At 45.9% G+C, this 11500-nt stretch overlaps 1 protein-coding gene across 1 annotated transcript; it reads right to left on the bottom strand.

Annotated features, from left to right (window-relative positions):
• Nucleotides 1-7479: 7479 nt before the first annotated feature.
• On the bottom strand, nt 7480-11219 carry LOC104064310 (phospholipase A2 inhibitor 25 kDa subunit). The gene is made up of 5 exons (XM_009566634.2): nt 11064-11219; nt 9736-9852; nt 8412-8561; nt 8129-8269; nt 7480-7841 (listed from the first exon to the last, which is right to left on the bottom strand). The coding sequence occupies exons 1-5, from the start codon at nt 11110-11112 to the stop codon at nt 7618-7620; spliced, it is 681 nt and encodes a 226-aa protein (XP_009564929.1). The 5' UTR covers nt 11113-11219; the 3' UTR covers nt 7480-7617.
• Between the last annotated feature and the right edge of the window lie 281 nt (nt 11220-11500).

Here is an 11500-nt window from a genome sequence, read left to right as displayed (position 1 = left end):
AAAGGGAGCATTGAGCAGTTCCTCATGTGCCCCAGATGGGCTGTAGAAAGAGGAACTGAGAGGATGAGGATGTCAGGGTGGGCAAAGGCAGGGAAGAGGATGGATATGTACGGGGAACGTGCCTCCAAGAGTCCAGTAGCTTCTGGTCTCCTGTCAGTCCTTCCCTTGCCCCTGCTCAGAACTACCCTGAACAGTGTAGGATTCTCCCTCTGCGTGGCTTGGGTCACCATCCTTGTTGCTTAACCAGAAGGAAGAATAATTCTTCATGAAAGATGAGTGAGAAAGACATATGCAAAATGCACAGTTTTGGTCTGATCCAGGATGGTTGGGTTTTCTGCAGTGAATGAACTCCAACCATCTGGAGGTAACCAGGAGTTTCCGTAGCTATCTGTTGTGGTGTACCCTTTAACCTCTCCCACTGGGTAGGAGTTAACTCCACAGACAGGAGTTTCAACACAAAACTTCAGGAAAGAGGAGGTGGAAACGGCAAATGATGTCAGATAATGACTTGGGAACACTTGAATGATGTTGGCTAATGACAAGGTCTGCTTCTACTGTACAGGGGGTTTATATTTCCTGCACGTCATTAGAGTCCTAAGCACCATCTGCGCTCAGTCTGGGGCCATTTATGGCACATGGTACTTGTTAGTAGTTTGGGCAGCTTACAGCAACTCTGGTGCCTTATTTGCAATTTGGTCAGTTCCTGTAATCTGACAAATCTTGTAACACACTAATGAATTTCTTACAGCACCCCCCTTACCATCATGCAAATTTCTCAGCTCCCGTTCTTGGAAAAAAGAGTTTCCCACGCTTTTGTCTGCAAATTTCTTGAGAGACCACAAGACAGACAAATCAAGCCATAACTACAGTCTTAAACAAAGGGGACTGAGTTACACTTCTCAGAAACTTCTGACCAACACCACCATCTGTCAGACCACTGTCACTGTGTGTGATTACTAGGCCATAGACTCAGCAATAGAGTAAAGAAAAGCAGGGGGGTGATATATCAATTGAAACATCTACATCTTAAATCCATCATTTTGCAGACGCATTGTAAGGGAACTTAACCACATAATAAAAGCCTGACTTCTTAAGCATACCCTGAATCTTGCACTGTTACTACAGATATCCATCCTGCAACACTACCTGCTAAAGCCTCCACTTCTCCAGAGGGGAATTGCTCCTAGAGCTTGAACAAGCTCCTTCACTAAATCTGAGCTTCCAGCCAGACATTTTACATAGGTTGTGAAAAGCTGCTTCACAAATTGTGTGAAACCTCTTTGACCCAACAAAACCTATCAGCACGCACAGGACAACCAAGTGATCAAGCCCAGTCAACATGGGTTTATGAAAGGCAGGTCCTGCTTATCTAACCTGATCTCTTTCTATGACAAGGTCACCTGCTTAGTGGACAAGGCAAAGGCCACGGAGTGTGTACTTGGACTTTAGAAAGGTCTTTGGCACTGTTTCCCACAGTATTCTGCTTGAGAAACTGGCTGCCACTGCCCTGGACACACTGGGTAAAAGGTGGCTGGTTGGCTGGGCCAGAAGAGTGATGGTAAGTAGAGTTAAATCCAGTTTGAGCCTGGTCACAAGCAGTGTTCCCCAGGACTCAGTTTTGAGTCCAGTTCTGTTCAATATCTTTATCAGTGATCTGGACAAAGGGGTTGAGTGGACCCTCAGTGAGTTTGCAGATGACGCTAAACTGGACAGAAGTGTTGATGTGCTTGAGGGCAGGAAGGCTCTTCAGAGGAATCTGAACTGGTTGGATCGATGGGCTGAGGTTCAACAAGGCCAGGTGCTGAGTCCTGCACTTGGGACACTACAATCCCAAGCAATGCTATAGGCTTGAGGAAGAGTGTCTGGAAAGCTGCCTGGCAGAGAAGGACCTGGGGGTGTTGGTCAGTGGCTGGGTGGACATGAGCCAGCAGCGTGCTCAGGTGGCTGAGAAGGCCAACAGCATCCTGGCTTGTATCAGAAGCAATGTGGCCAGCAGGACCAGGGCAGTGATTGTGCCACTGTACTCAGCACTGATGAGGCCGCACCTTAAATCCTGTGTTCAGTTTTGGGGTCCTCACTAGAATGACACTGAGGGGCTTGAGCATATCCAGAGAAGAGCAACGAACTGATGAAGAGGCTGGAGAACAAGTCTTATTAGGAGTGGCTGAGGGAACTGGGGTTATGTAGCCTGGAGAAGAGGACGATGAGGGGAGACTTTATTATTGTCTCTAAATTCCTGAAAGGAGGTTGTAGTTAGGTGGGTGTTGGTCTCTTTGCCCAAGTGACAGGTGATAGGACAAGAGGGAATAGCCTCAAGTTGCACCAGAGGCTTCAGGTTGGATATTAGGAAACATTTCTTCACTGAAAGGGCTATCAGACACTGGAACAGGCTGCCGAGGGAAATGGGCATCCCTGGAGGTATTTTAAAGATGTGTAGACAAGGTGTTCAGAGGCATGATTTAGTACTGGACAGGTATGATTGGAGTCAATGATCTCAAACGTTTTTTCCAACCAAACAACTCTGTGACTCTGCGAGATCTGTCTTCATCTGAGTAACTCAACAGACTTCGCAGTTTTCTAGAGTTTCAACCTCACAGCTCCCTTCAACACCTACAACCACCTACTGTTTTGGTAATCAGCTGCTGATAGTTTTCACATTTCCTCTGGCAAGCCACACTGTCCCAGGAGGTCTCTAGCAGAAACCTGCTTGGCAAATATGTGCTGTGATCTGATATTCCCTACCTGATTCTTCTGGAGCAGAAAATTTCAATTCAGCACTGTGACAACATAGGTTTCTGGGCAGGAGGAATGAAAGCTTGTTCTCTGGAGGTGAAATCAGACATGAGGTGTGACCATGGGAGGCAGTGAACTGTTGAAGAAAGCTTTCCCTTCCTGTGATCTGCAACGTCCTAAAACAGAACAACCACATCTCAAGTGGCAGCAACCAAGTATCCAGTCCCAGCATTGACTTGCACATCCTGATAACTGATAAATCTTAGAGCTATGGTTATTTGCAGTGACTTATTAGGTGATCCCAAGATAGGTGTGGGTATGAATTTTATTTTCATTCTCTTACCTACATGAGAGCTCCAAAGAGTCTGAACAAGATAGCCTAGCATAGTTCGGCTATATATAGGGAGGAACACATATTTCTTCACGGAAAGCCTTATCAGACACTGAAACAGCTGCCCAGGGAGGTGGTTGAGTCACCATCCCTGGAGGCATTTAAAAGTAGACAGGTAGATGAGGTGCTCAGGGATACGGTTTAGTAGTGAGCAGGCATAGTTGGACTCAATGATCTCAAAGGTCTTTTCCAGCCTAGTGACTCCATGATTTTATAAGGTAGAAGAGTTTGGAGGGGCAGGTTTTCATCCAGTAGAGGTGTCCAAGGAGTTAGGAGGTGAGAACATGCAGCTTTTGACACAAAGTTAGCCTATTCCTTTGTGCAGTGGGCTGTGGAGCATTTGCTCTCCATGCTTCTCAGCTTTAAGGTAAAATGCATTCTCCAATGGGATGGGATCCTTTGTGTCTACAGAGGAGGTGCTTCTGCCGGTGGTGAGTGTGATTAGAACTAGAGAACCTTATCTCCAAGGGTTCCAATCGACTCAGTCACTCCAGGAGTTTGATGACACGTTCAGACAAAGACACCTACTCGTTGCAGAAGCCCACATTTGATCAGAATGCCCAGTCCTGCTGTCTTTTCCAGAAAGAGGCAGGAAAAATTATTTAGCCTCTGGTATGCACAGGGTACATGTTTTTCCACTTTGCAAGGACTATTGCTTTTTCACTCACTCTTTGTCTTCATTTTTCCTTTGAAGAAGTGTAATCCTCAAAATTCCTACTGGACCCAGAGTGCTGGAGAAACATCCTTATAAGACCCCTGGTCATTATAAAAAAGAAACACAGCAACAAGTTTGCATTCCTTTGCAAATGCAAGCCTGGGCCGTGCTCTGGCCAGACAAACTGATCAGCTCCCAGTGCCCCAAGCTTCTGGTGTGGAACTGCTGGGGCAGGAATGTCTCCCAAGTAGTGGAAGGAAACTGTTCCCAGCTCCAGATATGCTGGGAAGGAGCCAAGAAATTTGAGTATCTGATAAGAACTGCCTTGTTTGATGCATGACTGTACAGAGACACAGACCCTTCCCCCCAGCATCTCCTGCCTACTCCTCCCCAGTCCACCCACAGAGCTCCAGCCAGTGTCCACTAAATGACACTCACATTCTTACCTTCCCTCGACCTACAAATCACCAGCCTGTTGAGCAAAATGTCTCCCTGTCTCAGATCACTTATTATTTTTCTGGATGCCACCCGGCTTTCTAATTGGCTCAGCTCTTTTGGAAAGGACAAAACTTCAGAGGAGAGAGAGGGAACAGCAGGTGATGGCTGGCTTTCCGCTGTCTAAGGAGATAAGGTACTAGTTTGAGTCTTCTTCATGTAGCCAAGATCAAAGTTGTTGTTGACATGATCAGTATTGTGGGTAAGGAAGGCAGCTTCCAGCCATCCGGGGCTGTGAGCATCTGTATCTCACATGCCTGGTAGCTGAAGTGTCTGCAAGATCTGAGGAAGGATCTGGTATTTACATGTCTACGTTTATGCATCTGTGTGGTAGCATGGTTTGTATATATTAAAAGGAGAAAATGCAGATGGAAACAACCCAGGCTGGCATCTAAGTCCTGGTTCAAAGCCCATTAAAACCAGCAGGAGTGATTCCATTCACTGTAATGGGGTTTCGTCACATGTCTCTTTGCCCCTTCCCAATGTGTCCATGAGCTCAGGGCTGCTCCCTGCTTCATAACCTCAATTCAACCCTGCAAGTAATGGGGCTTCCCACATTCACCGACGTGGCAGTTTTACAGGGAATCACTGGAGATAACCCTTTCGCTCGTGTTCACACCCTGCATAAACAGAGGCAAGTGTTGCTCACTCATTACTCCTTGCTCAAGATACCAAGATCCAATTGTTTGGTTAGGTTTTGTAAATTGGCACCACCAGGGTTTTTTTCTGTCTTCTGTGTTGCTTTTATCTAAACAGACTCCAGCATCTTCTCCCTCCTTAGGAGCCAGATTTGAGATCAGAAGGGCTCATCATCTCATCACCTTCCTCCATACGCTGGTTTATCACGTTTCTATCAGCTCTGGCTGAACTGCCTATAACCTGTCTGCAACTAAAGCACCCATTTCTGAAAGGCTTTCATGCTGGCTTTGCAGACATCAAAAACTGATGACCTCGTCTTTCTAAGGAATGCAGTCTATGGACAGAGATTTTGTGACTTTTTCTCTTCAGGACTTTTCAGGTTTCTGTGACACTTTTATGTATAAAAGAGCCCTTTAAGATCTTATCATTGCCTTACAACAGCGTTTATGGCCTGTAAACAACCTACTTCTCTATCTTCTTTTCAGTAAGAACTTCCACTGTAAGGCATTTTATTTCACACTTTTCATTTTTAATGCCCTTTAAAAATGTGGATGCTGGAACAGGACCAAGAACTAGTATATCAGTCACATAGATGCAGGGTTGTTCCTAGTTATCATTCCTGCATTTATACAGTCACCACGCAACAGGGTTTTTCAACAACATTGAATTTGGTGTCAAAATTGAGCTGCTTCTCTCCACACCAGAAACCTTTGCCTGAAACATTGCTGTCTGCTCTCCTCCTCATCCTACCCTAAATACCACTCCACCACCACGCTTCTCTGCATGTGTGCCACCCAAGCCTTGACCAAGCTGAACAAACTCACGTAGCTTTTCTGTCCCGATAACATCACAGGTCAAAGTGGAACAAACAGAAAGTGAAGGGTTGAGTCATCGAAGTGGATCAAGATCTGCCATAGGGGCGTCACAGACAGTAATGTAATGTTCTGCATGAACGTGCAGGAGGTGTGTTCAGGGATAATTTACTTGTACAGATAGAGAATTTTTTTAATTCCAGGGTGTTATCAGATCTGGAAAAATGCTGAATGGGTGGGTCTCTGCAGTATCAGTCTATTGCTTCACCATGAAGGGGGAACCTATATTTCCTCTCTAACAGCCACTCAGTAATTGCACAGCTTCGACAAATAATTAACTGAGCATAACCAGGCTCTTTTCTTTGTGTTAGATATGTATTATCAGTTAACCCCCAACCCTCAAAATTAATTTTCACTCTTAGACCCAGACCACTTTATTGTAACAGATGACTTGAGATACTTTCCAAAATAATTTCGTTTGAATATTAGGAAAAATGGAGTCTCAGCGTGTTTGGGTAGAAAAGCAGCTCTGGGCAAAACAGAAATTGCAAGGAGTCAGCCTGCATGCTGCAAGTTAAAAGCTGATCATACATATATTCATGTGTACATAGGTAGGCATAGCCTTTCACTGCTGCCAAGTGTTATGGTCTAGTTTCAGCAGTCAAGAATTTCCACGGTGCTTTCTGCCACAGTATTGAACTATGAGAAAACACTGCATTTCTTGGTCACTGTAAGTCCATGTGCAAAGCACTGCTCACTTGCACTGTGTGCCAGGGCTATTAAGGGCAGCCACAAACACGCATTTTGCTTAATAATCTTGTAGTCTGCTCCAAAAATGGGCCACTCATACAGGAACAGAAGCACAGGGAAACACTAAAGTTTGCTAACATTCCTCCTCCTCTCTACACCCCAGAATCTCCCAGAGCTCCCACTGCTTTGTGCTTTTACCCACAGCCTGTACTACCTCCCAGGCACAGTGATGGTGTGTGATGAGGTGATTTTCTTCAGTGTCTTTGTGTGGGACCAACCTGAGGAGACTGGTTAGGGCAGCATGTGACAAGAGCAGAATAACCAGGTGGTAGTGAATGTAGAAGAGGGAAGGCCACACCAGCCACGCGTGTAGTTTTGCCGACACAGGGCAAGTAAGCATTGTGCTAAAGCTTTCTATTACTTGGACCCCAGCAGCCTGTCACCATAGAAAACTGCCTATTTTATGAAATTAAACCATCCTAAGGCAAACATTTAATCCAGACAATCACGAAACCAAAGATAGAATGGAAGAGTGTCTGGTAAGGCAAGAAAAACAGCTACAAGGAGGAAGGTTCTTGCCAGGGGCTGTTTGCTTGTAGCAAAGGGTTGCTGACTCAGAAACAGAGATCTCTTCAGAGCTGCCTAGAAGCCACAAGCAGCCCTCTGAGCTGAAGAACTTCTCCTACCATGGACAAATACAACGCAAACGAGGAAATAACGGGCAAGCTACTTTTCTAATCAGAGTGAGCCCCTCAGGAAGTCACCTCCAGTCCTTTTCAGAGCCTAGAAGAGTGGCTTTGAAACTTACCCCTTCTCCTGATATCGTGGACATAGACTCTAAGGCTGTCCTGAGAGCCACTGCTGCCTGTGCAGTGTATAGGCACCCCGTGTCCCCCAGTTCCAGTGTGAATAAAGCACTCCCCTAATATAATATGAAACTGATGACAACTGTACCTCTGAAACTTTAAATTAGATTAAAACAATGACAAAGCAGAAGCGTAAGAACTGTCTTTATTCTGTGAAATTATAAAAGAAGAAGATCTAATCTGAAAACAACTCCCCACACAGAAGAAGCCACAGCAAAGAGGGCTCAATACAAACGACTGCTAGAGTTTGTCAAGGGTTTATTTGGTAATAGAGAGTCAGAAAAGTGCCTTCTCCAAGATGAATCCTGATAAGATTGGGAGGAAGAGGGTGTTTGGAGGGGCAAACCCAGAACTCACTCTGGGCAAAGGAGAAGCTGGTTTGCATTGGAATTGCCTTAACTTTATGTCCATCATCCCCAGGTTGCTTTTTGCATTTTTTGCAATACTGCATTCAGAAATGGTGGTGCAGCCCTTTATGGCGGCTTTTAGAGACAGTCCACCTAGACAGGAGAAGAAGTACATGCCATACATCAGGGGAACTAGTCTGCATAGCTATTCCCTCCCCGGCCAGTAATTTCCACCCCAGGAGCTGCCCATTTCTTATGAAGTAAAGAACACCCCTGCCCTTTTTTCAACTTTAAGCATGTTCCCTTTCAGTTCATGTCTTTTCCTTTTTATTTCCTTCACATTTTTTGCCCGTATTTATTTCTATGTGATTCATCACCTTAGGCTGGTTTAGCCCATTTAACCAAAATGATGAAAGAAGCCTGAAATAAAAGGCAGTTACCTGAATTCATTAGTCCAGCAACATCAATACACTGGGTTTCAGATCCAGTGCAGTTAACGATTTCATCACTACACTGAAAGGAGTCCACACTGTAGCAGGCAGGACACTGGTAGCCATTCGGCACATTGTTCTCTGGTGGCACTGGAAGAAAAGAGATGGGCCATAATTGGTTTTAATGAGAGAAGGAGAGCAACAAGCCAGGTGAAGGCTTAGCCTGGAAAGCCTCACCTCAGGCCAGGGCAGACAAGAGAGGGGATAGGATATAAGGAAAAATGGAGCTTACGTGAGAGAGACATTTTCTGGCAGTCGTCACCCTTGCAGCAAGCTAAGAGGCTCCTTGCTTTTACCTTCCCATAGTTCATGGTGATAGGGTCAAGCTGGCAAATGCTGGATGGCATGCAGGACTTGAAGAATGAAGGGATTGCCATCCCCCCTGTAATGAAGTGGAATGCAGCTGCAAGTCCTTAACTGCAAGGTAAGCCCCTTCGCCTCCCATTAGTTCCTACAGCAGCAACTGCTGGGCACCCATCCTGGGGCCTGAGAAGGGTCTAGGGACAGCACAGCAACTCCCAGAAGCAGCACTTGTGATCCTGGTGATCACGTCAGACTAACGAGTGTGCCATCACATCTGAGTCACTAGTGAGGAATCTCTCCTTCTCCACATTGTGTTTGAAGGCAGGAGAGAAGCATAACTCCTCAGAACCAGCTAGCAGTGTAGCAGATGCTCACCTTAGCCGGAATGCCCCAGACACAGAGCTTATGGAGTGACCCACACACCTCTGACCCACAGTCCACACTTCTCCAGGCACAGTTTGCAGAGCACACAGTCTATTGCAGCCACAAGCATCCTGATATAGGCAAGTCCAGTCTTTCCTATGGACCAACTCCAAAAGGTGTAAGAGTGGGCAGATCAGTTACTTTGCAGACTACTGAAGCCCTGCCAACTCTACAAGGAGGAAAGAGAAGGCAAGTCATGCACTGGAGCTACCAGCACCAAAGTTGGTAGGATATGAGATAAACTCCATCCTAAAAGCCAACAGCTATATTAATGAAGTTGAGCAATTACTGAGACGGCACTGTTAACACAACCAACAGTGGAGTTATATCAAGACTCAGCAACCATCTTTGACTTATCAACCAACTATGGGGACAGCTCTGCTCTGGCAGGGCCACCAAGTGCCCCTTTCCCTGCCCAAGGAAGAGAGCCAGATGCAGGCTAGCTTCTCCCTCCATCCACGACCAGTGCACCCTCAGCGCTAGATGCCAGCAGCCTTGTGTCCCTCATGGTCCAGCCTCGCAACTCAACTACTCACCTTAGCCAGAATTAAAAGCCAGTATCTTCTCCTACTCTGCTGACTCAGTCCTTCCCCCCACAACTAGGAACCAGGCCCTCCCAGTAGGAAACTGCTGCTCAAGACAGAGGTATACAAGCTTCTCCCGTCTTGGACCCTCCTCATCTCTGGGTCCTCTGTCAGTGAAAAGGAAAATGGACATCTTACCCAAGGACTTACCATAAGGCCAGTGACAGAGGTGGGGAGACAAACTCATTCCCCGGCTTCAGTCCACAAGTCACGTTGGCACACAGGCATACTTGATGTCTCACCTACCTATCAAGACCTCATGTAGAATGACGCCACAGGTATCTTCACCATCACTACAGGTTTTCATGGGGCCGGAGCACCTTTTTCCCATGCTGTGACAAACCTCACACTGAAGGGAAGTCCCTGGGGAAAGAAGGAAGACACATCTCTGGGTAGCAGTGATGAGGGTTCTCACTTCCCCATTCATCGATGTTTTGTTCAGCATTTGATCAGCACTTCTCACTTTCCTCTTTCCTTATTTTCCATTTCATAACTCAGTTTATGGGTTCTTTTTATTATATCTATAATCACTTATTCTAATATGAACTTTAATTTAGACAAATAAGGAGAAGCCATTTTGGGATAGAATTTTACACTTTAACCAACAATACCCAGACACAAGCTACCCTTGTGTCATATACTTCTTTTTCCTTGGGTTGCTAACGAAAGTATCCCCACAACCCCCTCCACCCTGGAAGGCAGTCAATTATCCCTAAATTCCCAGGCCCAAAATATTTTCTTTGCAGTGAGCAGGGGCACCCAAAGTTCTGGAGATCAAGAGGTTGCCAATGGGTATTTACTGTGCTATGTACAAACTGTGAAATGGCATATCTTCTTGTAGGCATTAGGGGAAAACATGTTATCAATTACCTGCTGGAATGTTTTAAGCAGACAAGAATACCAGGCAGTCCACAGGAAACACTTAGAAAGGAATGAAGTATATATTCATAGAGGACAAATAGAATGCCTTCCTTGACACGCACTCATTGGGACCCAAGAGTCCAGCATGTAGGTTGAGAGGTCCAAGGAATGTGTCAGCTCCCTAACCCCTGGTGCCATGTAAGGCACCTTGCAGTGCCTGGGACATCTCCATGGGGTGTCAGGTATGACACGATACCTCCAATACACCAGCGCTCTTCTGGAGCAGAGCTGAAGGACTGCTGAGATGACATACAATGTTTAAATTGTCACACGCTCCTGTGTTTGAGAAAATAAATAAGACCCCAAGTTTGTGGTAATTGGTGGCTGGAGACGGATTCAGCCAACCAAAGTTCTGTTTGCCTTAGAGTAAACTGAATCATTGCCATGTGTCCCAGCTGGATCACCAGTGACCACCACAAGAGCTTAGACAGCTGGTTCACATTGTAAACGCCTACACCTTCATCTGCACATTGGCTCACAGCACCAAAGATTCCTCAAAACTGGTCACTCGTCTGCAGTGCAAATTTGTCCAGATGAGAGTTTCCTACACCTCAAAGAGGAGGAACAGCCCCACACACTGAGCATCCATTTCCAGACCACTTCTATATCTCATAGCCCCAGAGATGTTCCACAGGTCCCAGCAGGAAACTTACCTGTGTCCAAGAAAGCCAGGAGGAAGCTGAGGCCAAGGGACGTTTTCATGCTGATGGGATATAAGAACTGGCAGCTGCCAAGTCTTGCTGAACTGTGTGACACGAACTTTATAAACCGGAGGGAAACAGAGTGTTTGGGGGAAGTAGAGGTTGAGGAAGTGTTCTGAAGAACATAGACATTGCAGACCACTGGCACCAGTGACTGGGTTTGGTTTTTTTTTCATTTAAAGTAAAAGTTCTGCCCTTTCCTCCACATTGGCAACATGGTTTGACTTTCCCTCATGTACACTATGTAGTCTGTGAGGAAAGACTGGTTTGCTTGGGGTCTATTAAGTATGGCTCTGGTACAGACTTTGAACAACATTCAGCCTTTGCCATACATATGAAAGACAGAGAAGATTTCATGTGAACAGACCTGTTGTGCTTTCACTGTTAGG

The sequence above is a fragment of the Cuculus canorus genome, chromosome Z, assembly GCF_017976375.1.
Source record: "Cuculus canorus isolate bCucCan1 chromosome Z, bCucCan1.pri, whole genome shotgun sequence".
Classification (NCBI taxonomy): Eukaryota; Metazoa; Chordata; class Aves; order Cuculiformes; family Cuculidae; genus Cuculus; species Cuculus canorus.
The sequence above is the reverse complement of the archived record's forward strand: the minus strand, read 5'-3'. Positions and strand labels throughout refer to the sequence as shown.

Excerpts from the sequence above, each read along its gene's own strand:
- LOC104064310 (XM_009566634.2), bottom strand. The coding sequence starts at position 11,112 with ATGAAAACGTCCCTTGGCCTCAGCTTCCTCCTGGCTTTCTTGGACACA. Across the intron at positions 9,853-11,063 it reads CCTGGCTTTCTTGGACACAG|GGACTTCCCTTCAGTGTGAG; the intron begins GTAAGTTTCCTG and ends TTCTTTCCCCAG. Across the intron at positions 8,562-9,735 it reads TCTACATGAGGTCTTGATAG|GGGGGATGGCAATCCCTTCA; the intron begins GTAGGTGAGACA and ends ACTTCATTACAG.